Source organism: Rhincodon typus, chromosome 31, assembly GCF_021869965.1.
Source record: "Rhincodon typus isolate 14 chromosome 31, sRhiTyp1.1, whole genome shotgun sequence".
Lineage (NCBI taxonomy): Eukaryota > Metazoa > Chordata > Chondrichthyes > Orectolobiformes > Rhincodontidae > Rhincodon > Rhincodon typus.
This window is the reverse complement of record NC_063362.1, coordinates 13,116,269-13,132,689: the sequence shown is the minus strand read 5'-3', so window position 1 is coordinate 13,132,689 and position 16,421 is coordinate 13,116,269. Positions and strand designations below refer to the sequence as shown.

At 39.9% G+C, this 16,421-nt stretch overlaps 1 protein-coding gene across 4 annotated transcripts in view; it reads right to left on the bottom strand.

The window, feature by feature from the left end:
* prkcz (protein kinase C, zeta) overlaps window positions 1-16,421 on the bottom strand; it is a 400,034-nt gene that overhangs the window by 303,886 nt on the left and 79,727 nt on the right. For all 4 annotated transcript variants that reach the window (XM_048615094.1, XM_048615093.1, XM_048615092.1 and 1 more), the window contains 2 exons: window positions 10,194-10,283; window positions 8,670-8,720 (listed from right to left, as the gene is read on the bottom strand). In XM_048615094.1, coding sequence (XP_048471051.1) covers window positions 8,670-8,720; window positions 10,194-10,283 — 141 coding nt within the window. The remainder of the gene's footprint in view (window positions 1-8,669; window positions 8,721-10,193; window positions 10,284-16,421) is intronic.

The window sequence follows — 16,421 nt, the reverse complement described above, 5'->3', positions numbered from 1 at the left end:
GGCCTGCTGTGTTCATCCAGCTCTACACCTGGTTATCTCTCTCCTCTAAATCCATTTTATTTGGCTATTCGAGAACCAGGGAATCCATACTGGGATTTCTGATGAGGTTAAGATGACTGGCAGAGGGATGTGATTTTAACCGCAAATCAGTTCCTTCTCTTTCCATTTACAAAAACTTTCAAGAGTTAACATTTGTGCAGCAAATTAAACTGTAGCTAGAATACAGTTAAACTCTGTCCACGGAGCACAATGTAGTCCTTGAAAAGGGTCTGCTTAAAGCGCAGTGATTTCATCAATACATTTCATCCTTGAATTATCAGTCAAGTACTGTGTGTTTTTAGTTCCATTCATCTTCACATTCCAGTTTCATCTGAACAATCCTTTACATTAAGTACATAAATAAGACAATCAGAAAACAGCATAAATCACAAAGTTGCATAATCAATCTCTGTATCAGAAGGTCTGGACCAGAAAATTACATTGCATCAGTCAACTAGTCAAGATTTAAAAAAGAAAATCAAATTGTTAACATGCATAACATAGTTAGAACATTCTGCTATAATATAAAATAATATGATCATTATTTTTTCTTCAAAATATGCTTTGCTGTACTGTCAGCAATTGTTCTTTTACCTACACATAATGACCTTGCCTTTAGGAAGCCCTTTCATTCAATGTGTCACATTGGATTCCTGTTTTCAAGTCTCAAAAATCTCAACCTACTTCCAGCTATTTTAGTTTTTCCATTATATACTTGCCCTGCTACCACTGTTAATCACCATTTGTACAGCCTTAAGATAGCTCTGCATGCAGAAAAGTGATCTGAACTCAGTTTCACAAAAATTCAAAATAGAAGGCATATTTTATCAGTGCCAAGAGGATGGGAGGTGTAAGAAAGGAAAATGAAAACAGCCAAAACACTTGCAAGTTTAATAGGTGTTAACAGCCCAAGCTAATCAAGATATACATACTTAGAGGACCCATTTTGCAACTGAATCCAAAAAACTGCTAACTGGAAACTATGCTATCTTAACACAAGTAAAATATTTATTACCAAGAAGGCCAAAGCAGCTTCGATATCTCTTTATTCTGGTTTTATCACTAGAATAGGATCCTTGAATCACAAGGTACTGTCCAATATTGTAGCTCCATAAAAGAAAACAATTTTTTAAGTCAAATTAAGAAATTAGCTCAAATTGTTAACACTGACAAAAATTCAGACAGAGTCATCATCATACAACACGGCAACAGACCCTTTGGACAACCAATCCATGCCAAACATAATCCCAAACTAAACTAGTCCCACCTGCCTGTGCCTGGCCCATATCCCTCCAAACTTTTCCTATTCATGAACATATCCAAATGTCTTTTAAACGTCTATAATTGTGCCCATATCCACCACTTTCTCAGGAAGTTCATTTCACATGTGAATCACCCTGTGTGTAAAAACAAAATTTGCCTCACGTCTTTTTTAAAAATCTATCTCCCCTTAGAAATGTGTCCCCTAGTCTTGAAATCCCTCATCTTAGGAAAAAGACACTTACAATCAACCCTATCTATGCCCTCTCATTATTTTATAAACTTCAAGGTCACTCCTCAACCTCCTACGCTCCTGTGAAGAAAGTCCCAGGCTATCCAGCCTTTCTTTATAATTCAAATCACCCGTATCAGCAACAACCTGGTAAATCTCTTCAGAAGCCTCTCCAGCTTGATATCCTTCCTGTAACTGGGCGACCAGAACTAGATACAGTATTCCAGCAGAGGCCTCAACAATGACCTGTACAACCTCAACATGACTTCCCTACTCCTATACTCAAAGAACTGAGCAATAAAGGCAAGCATGCTAAACACCTTTTTAGCCACCCTGTCTACATGTGATGCAAACTTCAAAGAATTATGTAACTGAACCCCTAGGCCCCTCTGCTCTACAACACTACCCAAGGCCCTACCATTACTTGTATATTTGTTTGTTGTACCTAAATGCAATACCTCGCATTTATCCAGATTGTCCTCCATCTGCCATTTTTCAACCCATTGACCCATTTGATCAAGATCCCTTTGTAATCTTAGAAAATCTTCTTCACTGTCTATTTTGGTGTCATCCACAAACTTAGTAACCTTGCCTTCTATATTCTCATCCAAATCATTTGTATAAATTACAAACAAAAGGGGACCCAGAACCGATCCCTGTAGAATTAGATCTATACGCATTTTGAGGCAAATGGACTATTAGCCATAGACAGCATGGTTTTGTGTGGGGGATGACGTGCCTTGCTAATTTGATTGAGTTTTTTGAGGTGACAAAGATGATTGTGGGAAAAGTGGTCGATGTTGTCTACACAGCCTTGAGTAAAGCCTTTGACAAGGTCCTTCATGGCAGACTGGTACAAAAGCTGAGGTCACATGGTATTGGGGTGGGCTGGCAAGATAGATACAGAACTGGTTTTCTCACAGGAGACAGAGGGTACTGCTGGAAGCATGCTTTTCTGAATGGAGGGTGGTGACTAGTGGTGTTCCACAGGGATCAGCGCTGGGACCTCTGCTGATCGTGATATATGTAAATGATTTGGAGGAAAACGTGGCTGGTGTAATTAGTAAGTTTGCACATGACATAAAAAGGTTAGTGGAGTTGTGGACAGTGAGGAGCATTGTCAGCGGATAGAGCAGGATCAGTTGGAGGCATGGGCAGAAAAATGGCAAATGGAGTTTAATCCAGACAAATGTGAGGTGATGCATTTTGGAAAGTCAAGTACAGATAGAAATTACACTGTGAATGGCAGAACCCTGAGGAGTATTGATATGCCGAGAGATCTGTGTGTGCAGTGCCACAGATCACTGAAGGTGGCAGCACAGGTAGATAAGGTAGTAAAAAAGGCCTATGGCACACTTGCCTTCATTGGATGGGGCATTGAGAATACGGACAGGCATGTTACGCCGCAGCTTTACAGAACTTTAGTTAGGCCACACTTGGAATATTATATACAGTTTTGGTAACCACACTACAAGGAGGATGTGGATTAGAGAATTTCATAGAATCCCTACAGCGTAGACACAGGCCCTTTGGCCCAACAAGTCCACACTGACCTTCAGAGCGTCCCACCCAGACCCATCCCCCATAACCTACCTTGTCTACACATCCCTGAACACTATGGGCAATTTAGCATGGCCAATCCACCTAGCTTACACATCTTTGGACTGTGGGAGGAAACCGGATGTTTTGGACAAAGTACAGAAAAGGTTTACCAGGATGTTGCCTGATATGGGGAATTTTGGCCATAAAAGGCTGGATAGACTGGGTTTGTTTTCATTGAAACATAGGAGGTTGAGGGGGGTACCTGATAGATACTTAAGATTGCGAATGGCATGGATAGAGCAGAAAGTACAAGGTTTTTTCCCCAGGGTGGAGGGGTCAATTACTTGGGGACACAGGTTCAAGGTGCCGGGGGCAGGAGTGAGGAGGGTGGTTTTATGAGATGGGCAAGGCAAATTTTTCACACAAAAGGTGGTGAGTGTCTGGAATGTGCTGCCAGAGGAGGTGGTGGAAGCAGACACAACAGCAGCACTCAAGAAGCACCTGGACAAATACATGAATAGGAAGGGAAGAGAGGCTTATGAATCCTGTAAGTGAAGACAATTTTAGAATGGAAGGGCAAAATCTGTCGACACAGGCTTGGAAGGCCCAAGGGCCCGTTCCTGTGCTGTCTTGTTCTTTGTTCTTAACACCACTGGTAACAGGCCTCCAGTCCAAAAAACAACCCTCAATCACCACTCTCTGTCTACTACCTACCAGTGGAATTCTATTAGCAACTCTCAATTTGCTATAAAAATGTTTGATGACATTAGTGCATGAGATACAATAAATGAATAATTCAAAGACCAAGGTTCTGTTAAAGGTGCAGTTGCTATTTCAGATGTTCGCACATGCTCAGCTGGGTACAAAATTATACCAAGTTAATGTTGTGATGGGAAGAGTGTGTTTTATACTTGATATAATAGCAGTTATTTTGGACTTTTAAATCTGAACTAATGACACATAGTTATCCTGTGGATCTGAAGAGATTTAATGATTAACTTCTAGGAAATTCTGTTGTCATTGTTTCTTTTAAAAGCGAAGTCTGAGGGAGTGTGTGTATTTTGAGGAAAATGGGAATTTGTTTACATTGCAAGAGTTTATGGATTAAGTAAGCAACACAGTACATTTTGGCTTTCAGAGACAAGACTCGGGACTTTTTTGGGGACTTAGGGGAAACACACTTGCTTGGGTGGAAAAAAAACTGTTTCAGTTTGGCTGTATGCAGATGTCTTAGCTGAAAATGGACCTCTAAAACAACTGCTTTTGAGAAAGGGAGATAGGTTAGGAATGTTATTAAAGGGGTTACCTCAGTGCAGGGAGTTTAATTTCAAAATTCCAGACCTGAAATGTTTGGTTAAAATCCTGAAAAATGTTATATGAAGCTGAGGAAGTCCAACTCAGTTACATAATGAATCAAAGTAGTCAGATTCTCACGAATTGGATTCAAGCCACAGCTATGACAAACCCAACATGGAACAGAGAAAGGAGTTATCCCTGGCATTAGAGTACTGTAATAGATATTACTGGAATTAATGGGATTGTATTTTTATCATGTCTTTTGAAGTTAAACTTGTGTTATATGTAAATAGTTTTATCTTCATTTCTCTTGTGGTATCTACCTTTTTTTTAAATTGTTAAGCCTGAAACTGCAGCTTTGCATGCTTGCATTTCAGAGAGACCCTTAGTTTAACCTTCGGTCCCCCAAAATAAATATAAGCTATCAGGTCAGATTTTGGTCTGGAATCAGACTTATCCAGCGATAATATCCGGTAGGTTCATAACAATGTATTCAACCACATTGGTATGAAAGATGTACTTAGATTGCAATGAGTCCAGTTTGTCATCCATCAGTATGACAATACAGCAGGCTCTTTTACAAGTTCGAAAGAGAATCTTTAAAGTTGCACTGGAATCATGATTTCTTTGAGGAAACAAAGGCTCAATATAGCTCTATTCTTTGTTAGGAAGTGACTGCTTGATGTCAGCCAGTGCAAGCAAGGGCAATCACTGTTCAGATTCAAAGGAAATAAACTCCATCAAAACTGTGCCTGAAACAAAGTTTCAAAGAGTTATTTTAAAGCAACGTTTACTTTATAAGTCACCCCCATTAATCTGCTCTCGCAAACGAAGCTAGGTGACATTATTGAGATGTTGCAAGAGTAATACTTGTATTTATAACTCAAAGAAAGACAACGTACATAGAGCTTCCAGGTAGTTGAAAAAGAAACAGCACCAAGTGAGGAATGAAATTTAATAATGAGCAAATATAAGCTTATTAATGTTTAAGTCTGAAGGATCTCCAACAAAAAAAGAGACAAGAGGTTTGGGGAGAAAATTCTGCTAGGAAGCATGGGGAGTCGCAAGGATCCACAGATGCATGGAGTATTTAAAGGGAGTTACACAACTGCAAGATTACCAAGGTAGTTCAGGATAACACCACTCTGAGGTGGAGAGCAGCGGTTCAAGAAGGCAGCTCACCACCAACCTTCTCAAGGGCAACCAGGAAAGGACAATAAATGCTGGCCAGGAGGTGACACCTATATCACATAAATGAATAAAAAAACATAAAATGAAGATTTAAAATTTCACATTTCAATAAGCAAGATGTCAGATCAGATCAAGTAATCAGCAAGCATCACTTTGTGTACAGGAAGAGAAATGAAGGAGATCTTTAGGCAATTTGAATTTTATGAAGCAGAACATTGGGTCTGCCATCCTGGTCAGCACTTGGAGCTGTCACGTGCAAATGACGTGCATAAGCAGAATGGAGGAACTGAATTAAGGCTGAGGACTGGTGGCATGGTAGTGATGATGCATTAGTGTTGGCAGTGTCTCGGCTTGGCCAGTATTTGGGATTTAGAATAGGTGGAGAAAAAAAAAGCACAAACTAACAAGTGATATCGTTTAGCCCCAGAATATGGCGAGAGAGAAACAGAATAACAATTTTCATAAGTACTGATGGAATAACGTCTGGCCTATACTCGGAGGATAAAATAGATGGGACACTTTTGTTGAAAAGAGAGGTTTTGTAGGCAGAGATGTAGAAGCATTCAAGCAATGACAGGATTATCATGTCAGATCCAAAGCAAATAAGGCCCAGTTTGGGTTCCACCAGGGCCACTCAGCTCCTTAGAGCCTTGGCTCAAACATGGAAACACAAGCTGAACTCTAGAGGTGAGGGGGAGTGTGACAGCCCTTGACATCAAGGCTACATTTGACTGAACACAGCATCAATGAGACAGAGCAAAACTGGACTCAATGGGAATTGGGGAAAATTCTGTCAGTTGGAATCATACCTAACACATAGGAAAATGGTTGTGGTTGTTGAAGGTCAGTCATCTTTGCATGAGTTCCTCAGACTACTGTCCTAGGCTTAATCATCTTCAGTTGCTTCAATGACCTTTCCTCCATCACAGGTCCAAAGTGGGGACGTTCGCTGATGATTGCACAACGTCCAGCATCCACTTGCGACTCCTTGGTTACTGAAGCAGTCCATGTTCAAACGGAAAAAGATCTGGACATTATCCAGGCTGGGGCTGACAAATGACAAGTAACATTCGTGCCAAACAGATGCCAGCTATGACCATCTCCAATAAAAGATGATCTAACCAGCACCCCTTGATACTCAATGCTATTACCACCACCGAATCTCCCACTATGAACATCCTGAGAATTACTATTGATCAGAAATTCAAGTGAACTCATCATGTAAATACAGTGGCTACAACATGCCATAGGCTAGGAATACTGCAGCGAATAAGTCACCATCTGACTCCTGAAACCTTGTCCATCATCTACAAGTCTTAAGTCAGGAACATGATGGAATACTCCAAATATTACTGATGAATGCCATCCCAACAACATTCAAGAAGCCTGACACAATCCAGGACAAAATCAACCTACTTGACTGGTGCCACATCAACAAGCATCCATTCCCTCCACCACCAGTGCTCTGTAGCAGCAGTGTGTACTATCTACAAAGACGCATTGCAGAATTCAAAGATCCTAGGATTGTGCCTTCCAAAACCACACAATCACTTCCATCGAGAAGGACAAGGCAGCAGATATTTGGGAACACCACCAACTTCAAGTTCCCCTCAAAGCCACTCACCATCCTGACTTGGAAATATATTGCAGTTACTTTACTGCCACTAGGTCAAAATCCTATAATTTCCTCCCTAAGGTCATTGTGGATTCACCAACAGTGCATGGACTGCAGCAATTCAAGAACGCAGCTCACCACCACCTTCTCAAGGGCAACAGGGGTCGGGGCATTGTGGGCTGGCCAGCATTTATGCCCATGTCCTGTGAGAGAATATGAACTGGGAATTTGTAATTTGGTTTGAGCGTACCCAGGAAGAGAACAATGTTTGGAGATGATGATTTGGAAAGAGACAAATTAATTACCCAGCTATACTGGACCATAGCCAATAAAAGGAAGATGCCGTTTTCATAGGCTCAAGTATTGCAAATAGGTCAGTCAGTGCCTCATTATATAGAGCACAGCTCTCAAACCAGTTTTATTTTTGTACACATGAATTAAGTATTCATCGTGAAAATTTCTTCAAATTAAAGATAGAGTTATTCACTCAGCATTAGAACAGCTCTTCAAAGTGCAGCACAATGATATTTTCTGTCTGTAGTGATCAGGTCATAAAATCCCACTAAATAAGTATCTGAGATTAAAATTACACAACCTTTTATACTTGGCTCTTGTATGCACCAGAAGGATAACCCTTCATTTTCTGAAGAAGGATCCAGGCCCGAAACGTCAGCTTTCCTGCTCCTCTGGTGCTGCTTGGCCTGCTGTGTTCATCCAGCTCCACACCTTGTTATCTCAGATCCTCCAGCATCTGCAGTTCCTACTATCTCTCAACTCAAGAGTTTACCGTTACTGGGCTAGTTACTTTTGATCCCATAGTTTTAAGATAAATTTAAACCAAACACCTAAAGATGAAACAAATGAATGATACTCATGATGCACTTAGCTGCCCAGATTTGCTTATGCATTAGTTCAGCTGTTGGCAGAACAAACACCAGTTTTAAAATGATTACTGCAGCAAGATAATTCAAGCATAAAAATGCTACATTACCTTGAGCTTTGATAGTCATACAGCACAGAAACAGGCCAATGAAAAATGCTTAAAACATATATTAGAATGCAATTTGCAGAAAGATAATCCTGCAGGGTTCACGGTAGTACAGTAGACCATTAATCCAGAGAACAAAGCGCAAGTCCCATTATGAGAATTTGAATCATTTTAAAAATCTGAAATCCATTAATAAAACTAACCACAATGTTCGCAAATCTCGTAAAAATCCTTCTGATCTACTAACGTCCTGTAATGAAAACCTTCACCCAGTCTGGCCTAATTAGTTCTATCCCAAATCTATCTCAATTCTTAACTGTCCTCCAGTTGTCATGCAAGCTATTAAATTGTACTAAACTGTGAAAAGGAACGGAAGATGTTCAAGAATATGGCCCACCACAACTTTCCAAAGGAGGGGACAAAAAATTTCCAACTGACCCAACAGCCACAGAGAGAATTAACATCAGAAAAAAAGTCATTATCCATAAGAAATAGATGATACTTACTATTCTCTCCAGGGCAGGGCATGCCTGGCTTTTCCGGAATGCTGGGAAAAACTGGGTAAATGAGAAGAAGGAAAAGTTTTTAAGACAAGCAATCAGAAAACAAACCAACTGGTGTTTTTGTAAAGTAAAATAAAACAAATCTTTACTTTATTCACTTGAGTTTGCCGAGAATTGGAAGCCAGTCCTCACATCAATGGCAAATTAATTTACACTATTTCACAGAATCATTACAGGCCAAGATGAAATCTGGAATGCGTTCATTTCATAGTTGGAATAAAATTCTGGAGACCTACTCTGTTCGTTGCACGCAGCAAGTAAAGTGAAATGTGCTATTTGATCTGTGTCAGTTCTAATATCTGCATGCTGTCAACTGTACATCAAAGCATTTCAGAAGTGTGACAAACGCAGTATGAGGGAGAAGTTATTCTGCTGTACCTGACCTTAAGTGGATAAAAGGATCTGTATATAAATATGATACTTCTCAGGGGAAAAAAAAGTTTCCTGGTTAAAAATGAAAATACTGCAGGTATTTTAATTCAAGCCAAAAAAGAATACACTCAAGATTATCACTTGTACTGGCTTCACTTCTTGCTCTCAGACTATTAAAACATGAGATGTTTTTGAGATGTTCCAGACAGGGCCGGTCCAGCAGGTGGTCCACAGCAGAATGCTGCTCACTGAGGGAGCCTATCTCGGTCATGACTCAGGTAATACAGGTTTACAGATTTGAAAGAAGCTCTTCTAATGGGAGGACATTTCTCTCCTATTTTTACTTCCATTAGGTTCATGGGTGGGGATTGGTGAGGGAGAGAGTGGAAGGAGTAGGGTGTGTGGGAAGGAAAGAAGGAATGATGGTACAAGTGGGGGGTAGGGAAGGATGAGGTTGGGGTATACATGCATGGGAGGAAGGAGGGAAATTATGAAGAGGCCAAAAAAAAGGCTTTATTCTTTAGCTCTGTTGCTTGGCACTTTTTACATTTACAATTTAATTTCCAAGTGACAGAAAATTGGAAATGTGGACCCTGACATGAAAAGATTTCAGCAGCCTGTTGAAGAACAAAACGAGCGTGAGAAAAAACGTTCTTCAAGATGCCACAACATCACATTGCCACCCTCGTACACTTCTCCACCCAACCCATTCACTAACTAGAAATGACACCCTGGTCAAAACAGCCCCACTCTCGCCACACTGACACGAGAATTAAAATAGGGTTGGTGATGATCTGCTAAATGCTCAAATTGAAACAAGTTTTAAATTATACCTCAATACTTATTTGAACTTAAAATATTAAAAGGGACAGAATCTAATTGTTCTTTTGTAATTTCCTGCTTCCAGCTACAGAAGCTGTCGGTCTTGTCAATATATCTACCTTGGCGTAAAACTCTATATTTCTTTATTCAAACTGTTGAATACATATGGTAATAGCTGTGGCCCCAGTACAAGTCACTGAAGAACATGACTCAATCACAATCACATTTTGCCACCTTTCAGAGATCCCTTATCAGTTCGAGAAGACCACCAACCATGTAAATTGAGGCCTGAATCTCCATTCTGGTTATACAGACGGAATGCTTCCTCCAGCTCCATATGGGATGAAACTGTGCACGGGTCCCCTACAAACAAGAACAGAGTCAAATTAGTAGGACCCCTGCAAACTGCAAATATAGCAATGTCAGTTTGTCAGACAAAGGTTTTCTTCACTGCAGTAACAATCCAGAAAATCAACATCACACCTGACATGAAATGCAAAGTTCTCTGTTCAATGGATATTTCAAACCATCCTGGATTCAATGTTTAACGGCTTTTACTGCTTCAAAAGTACTAATTTAACCAGCTCCTAAAAAGAAGAACCTTGGTTAGTCGAAGAAGAAAGTCTCTATTTCATTAATGACTCACCAAATGTATGGCTCAGATGATATTGTTTAAACTGCATGCACTTAATTGTAGTAGAACACTCCTCGCAAACTTCATGTGTTCATTTACATTGGGAACATCCCAGTGACAAAGGAAATAAAGCAGTTACAAAAATCAAAACCAGTTATGCTTCCTACTGTTCAGTTATCCAATATATGACTGGATATCAATAACATACCCAATGATGCTGTTAATCATATCTAATTTATCAGAAATGCTATCAGCCACTGCTGATAATTAACAATTATTCCAAAATTGAGATACTGTCATTTCAGATAAGAATTATGCTCCATTTCAACAAAAACCCCCAGTGAGGTTGTTGACTTGCTCGCCAAGCTGGCTTGTTCTCGTTCAGACGTTGTCACGATGCTAGGTGATATCATCAGTGGATCCTCCGATGAAGCGATGTTATTCTACTCCACTTGGAATTTATGCTGTTTGGTCCGTTATGGTGAGTACTGTCATTTCCGGTTTTGATCTGTATGGATTTGTATATGGGGTCCAATTCTACGTGTTTGTTGATTGCATTACGGGTGGAGAACCATGCCTCTAGGAATTCCCACGCATGTCTATGTTTGGCTTGGGCTACTATAGTTATCTTGTCCCAGCTGAACTCATGGCCTTCGTTGTCCAAGTGTACCGATATTAACACATACCGAAATCAACAAACACATTGAATTAGACCCCATATACAAATCCATACAGATCAAAACCGGAAATGGCACGACTCACCATAATGGACCAAACAGTATAAATTCCAAACAGAATGGAACAACATCGCTTCATCAGAGGCTCCACTGATGATGTCACCTAGCATGGTGACGAAACATCTGAACGAGAACAAGCCAGCTCGGAGAGCAAGTCAACAACCTCATCCAAAACCCAAGCTACAGATCTTTGGCAAAACTTTAAAAGCTCACAGTCTCAGGTATCCAATTACACAAATTAATAAAATCCAGAGGTTGCATTTTAGTTATATGTCTACCTATTCTCTTATTTTCAAGCTTAGCAACTCCATAGTGAAGCAGAATAAACAACATAATAGATACAACATCTGTTCCAATCTGGAAATGCAAATTTGCCTGATCTCTGAAGCCAAGCGGACGCAAGCCAAGTTGATACTTGGATGGAAGACTGCCTAGGCATAACAGACACAGTAGAACCCTATCTCTAGATCTGAAAGGTCAAGTCCCATCTGCTCCAGAGGTGTACAAAAATATCTCTGAACAGGTTGATTAACAAATATTTAGATTCTACTCCTACTACCTGCCCAAAACCAGCGGTCTTGTCTGGAATCTGGTACAACTTATTTATGTGTATAAACATTGCAGTGCCCTAAAATCTAGCATCAAAAACTGCACACCTGTACAATGTACAAAATCCTAGTGGTAGGAGAAAATACCTGTATTATAATGAGCCGATGAGGACTGTATTTCCCATAATCTAGCAACTCCAAATGGTGCTGAACAGAATATAGATTGCTGTACAATGAAATTATACTGGGATCTCAATATGTATAAGCATTCTGGACGTGGACAAGAAAGAAGGGTTACAGATTGTGTGTTATCCTGTCTGTGTTTACTTCATTTTCAGCATTTCCTTTCTTTAATCACAATTTTCTGTTACATGTAGCTTCTATAGTGAAAGGTAAACTGTACTGTCTTACTTCCAGGACTCAGGACTTGCTTCATTGTCAACTTTGTAAAGTTGAAGATGGAATCTAATTGACTGCCACTCCAATATATTTGTGTTCACCAATCCACTCATTGACATAGATAACTTGAGAAATCCAAAAATCTCCTCTTCAATATCAAAACAAGCCACTGCAGTCCTTCTGACTATCACTTTGGTGAAGCATTGTCACAAATTTGTACAACTTAGTCTGGAAAACCTGGAAGATTCAGAATCCAAAGTAAAAATCAAAGCTGTAGATGTACAGTGAATGTCCAAGCACTTTTTAAAAAAAAAAGTTTAATATTTCAGCTCGAAGTCTTGATCAGAATTGACAGAAGAAGACAGGATTCTGTTTGTAAGAATGACTAAAACAGGTTACAAAGCACGCTATTCAACAACAAGGATAAGCTGACAGCTTCTACAATGGGATAGCTAATAGTTTTACTATTATATTTTCAAGTGAAAGTAAAATATCTACAATGATGCATTGCACCAATGTACAACATTGGCTACGTTTAGAAAACATCGGCAATCTCAGTGAAACATTCTGCCTTTTGTCTCAAACATAACATGATCATTTCAGTATAGAATTTAATGATGGTACACAGAACTTAATTTAAGTAGTGACTCTCGTAAGGTAAATTTTTTGACCAACTTTGCACAAGCTAAAAAAAAAAAAGCCAGATAAGAAGCAAAGTTCACCAGAATTGGTGCCTGACTGAATATGGAAGGAGGTTTGGATGAACTGTTATTAAGTTAGATTTTATTAAAAAGATGGATCTATGAGTCCTTGAGGCATGGTAAGATTCTGGTAAGTTTAGAAATACTGAGCATAGTATGGCAGAAGACTAAACAATGGAATTCAATAAGTTGTACACAAGACAATTTCATTTCGAAATTCCCAATTTATGCTGATATTTAAGTTATTGGACTATGCTAAGATATCAAGTTTAGACAGACTTCTGGTTTTGATGGGAGTTAATTTTGCAGAAAAGTATAAACTACTGAAACAAATATCAGAAGCACCAAAAAAAAAGGTTGCTTGGAAAGCATTCCTTACTAGCAGTGTTCATTGCAAAAAGGGGACAATCAGCAGGACGGCAGAAAATTCAGGACAATGTTAACAAGTTGGCAAGACCAACTAGCTCCAGGTTGCAGACAACAGTATAAGAAGAGCTGTAACTAACAAATGCTATTAATGGTTTTGAAATGTGATGAGAATTTGGGATTTAGCATAAGCAAAAAATCCCCAGAAATACTCAGTGGGCAATCAATTGATGTTTCAGGTACAATTCAAAGTATCACTACACAATGGACTATCCAAAAAGTTATAATTAAGTTTTCAAAACCAAGCATGAACTAGAGGATTAGGAGGAAGATAATGGATATACAGGTCAACAAGAGGGCAATGTATGGTCACAAGATGTTTCAGTCCAGTGATGAAGACACTGACTTTCAAGAGTTTTTTTTAAATTGCGCAGTATTGGACAGAGAGAGTGCCAGACTATTGCATGTAGAATAGACTGGTTAAAATGGTACTCAGACTTGGAGTAAAAGGGATCAGAACAAAAGTAAAGAATTTAAGAGAGTCATGAGTTTCAGATTTAGGAATGATGACGTTAAGATCTTTAAAAATAGAGGTTGTTCCTTGAAAAATAGCCAAATCATTCATTTTTAGTAGTATAGATGTGGCGTTTAGTAAAATACCTTTGTTATTAAGTAGACCAACTGTGAAAAGCACAGGTAAGACAGGATATGGAAAATGAAAAAGTCATGTGAATTCACAACTTATACAATCTGCACACTATTGTATTTCTTTAATGCCATGATGTGGAGGTGCCAGTGTTGGACTGGGGTGGACAACATCAGACATCACAGAACACCAGGTTCGACTCCAAACAGGTTTATTTGAAAACACAAGCTTTCAGAGCCTCACTCCTCCTTCAGGTATTAGTGAGAAAGGTAATATCAGACACAGAATTTATAAGTAAAAGATTAAAAGGTCACACCACGGATCAGGATGTACTAAACAAACCGGAGATGCTGTTAAATCTTCCGTTAGAAGGTTTTAATTGATTAATACAAACATGTAAATCCCTGAATTCCTTTAAAGTCACTGCCCTGACAGAATTAAAGGTTTTATCAATGTAAAGGAGAGGTGACATTTTAGGTCAGACAACGTATGTTAAATGTGAGACCTGGTTTAGAATCTGTTCGTGTTTTGGTTTGCAGTCAGACTGGTTTTAGTTTTATAAAACTAATGGTAAAACTAAAGGAATTTATAAAACCCCACATTGACTATCTATAAATTGCATCCATTTTGAACAAAATAGAATGTATCTGCAAATACAAATTGACCCCACATATTCACATGCGCGCATGTGCATGGGTGCGCAGGGGAGTGTGCGAGGGTGATCGCATGAGGGTATAGTGTGGTAGGGTCACCTGCAGTGTGACATGAACCCAAGATCCCAGTTGTGTCCGTCCTCATTATGGTTTTTTTTCTGCAGCAGGTCAGAACTGACAATTGATGAGTTGAGCATCGTATTCCTGTTCCTATGAAGGCGTCCTTCAACACCTTCTGGTGTCCGTCTTGTTCCTCTTCATCCAAACAGGTCCTGTGTATGCGTAGGGCTCGTCTGTAGTGGATGACTGTTTTAATATGTTTAGGGTGGAAACTACAGAAGTGCAGCATCGTGAGGTTATCCGTAGGCTTGCAGTGGAGTGATATACCGAGGTGTCCATCCCTGATGGAGATGCCTGTATCCAAGAATGAGACTGACTCTAAAGAGTTGATAAGTCTGATGGGGAGATGAAACTTGTTGAGATTACTATGTAGTTGTTTCAGTGATTCCTTGCCACAAGTCCAAAACGAAGAAAATGTTGTCAACATATCTGGCGTAGAGCGTTGGTTGGAGGTTCTGTGCAGCAAAGAAGTCTTGATCAAACCGGTGTCTCAAAATGTTGCCATATTGGGAAGCAAATCTGGCCCCCATGGCTGTTCTGTGTGTCTGGATGAAGATGTTGTGGTCAAGGATGAAGTAGATGAGTTGTAGGACGACGTCTGGAAATTGGCATCAGGTGCTACTGAGTACTGAGGCTGTTGTGGCAATGCCGTCATCCCGGGGACGCTGGCGTAGAGTGCTGAAATGTCCATTGTGACGATGAATATTCCTGGTTCGACTAGTCCGTGGGTGCTGAGTTTCTGCAAGAAATTTGTAGAGTCACAACAGAAGCTGGGGGTTCCCTGTACAATGGGTTTGAAGATGCCCTCGACATAGTTTCTCTGGCTATTTCATTACCTTTTTTCTTTTTGTTCCGCCAAGGGTACTCTTTATTTTCCTTTTTCCCTTATCTTTGACTCTACTATGTCGTCATTGTCTTCAGGAATAGTGCCAGAAGACTGGAGACTAGCAAATGTTGTCCCCTTGTTCAAGAAGGGGAGTAGAGACAACCCTGGTAATTATAGACCAGTGAGCCTTACTTCGGTTGTGGGTAAAGTGTTGGAAAGGATTATAAGAGATAGGATTTATAATCATCTAGAAAGGAATAATTTGATTAGGGATAGTCAACATGGTTTTGTGAAGGGTAGGTCATGCCTCACAAACCTTATTGAGTTCTTCGAGAAGGTGACCAAACAGGTGGATGAGGGTGAAGCGGTTGATGTGGTGTATATGGATTTCAGTAAAGCGTTTGATAAGGTTCCCCATGGTAGGCTATTGCAGAAAATACGGAGGCATGGGATTGAGGGTGATTTAGCGGTTTGGATCAGAAATTGGCTAGCTGTAAGAAGACAGAGGGTGGTGGTTGATAGGAAATGTTCATCCTGGAGTTCAGTTACTAGTGGTGTACCTCAAGGATCTGTTTTGGGGCCACTGCTGTTTGTCATTTTTATAAATGACCTGGATGAGGGCGTAGAAGGATGGGTTAGTAAACTTGCAGATGACACCAAAGTCGGTGGAGTTGTGGATAGTGTGGAAGGATGTTGCAGGTTACAGAGGGACATAGATAAACTGCAGAGCTGGGCTGAGAGGTGGCAAATGGAGTTTAATGCGGAAAAGTGTGAGGTGATTCACTTTGGAAGGAGTAACAGGAATGCAGAGTACTGGGCTAATGGTAAGATTCTTGGTAGTGTGGATGTGCAGAAAGATCTCGGTGTCCAT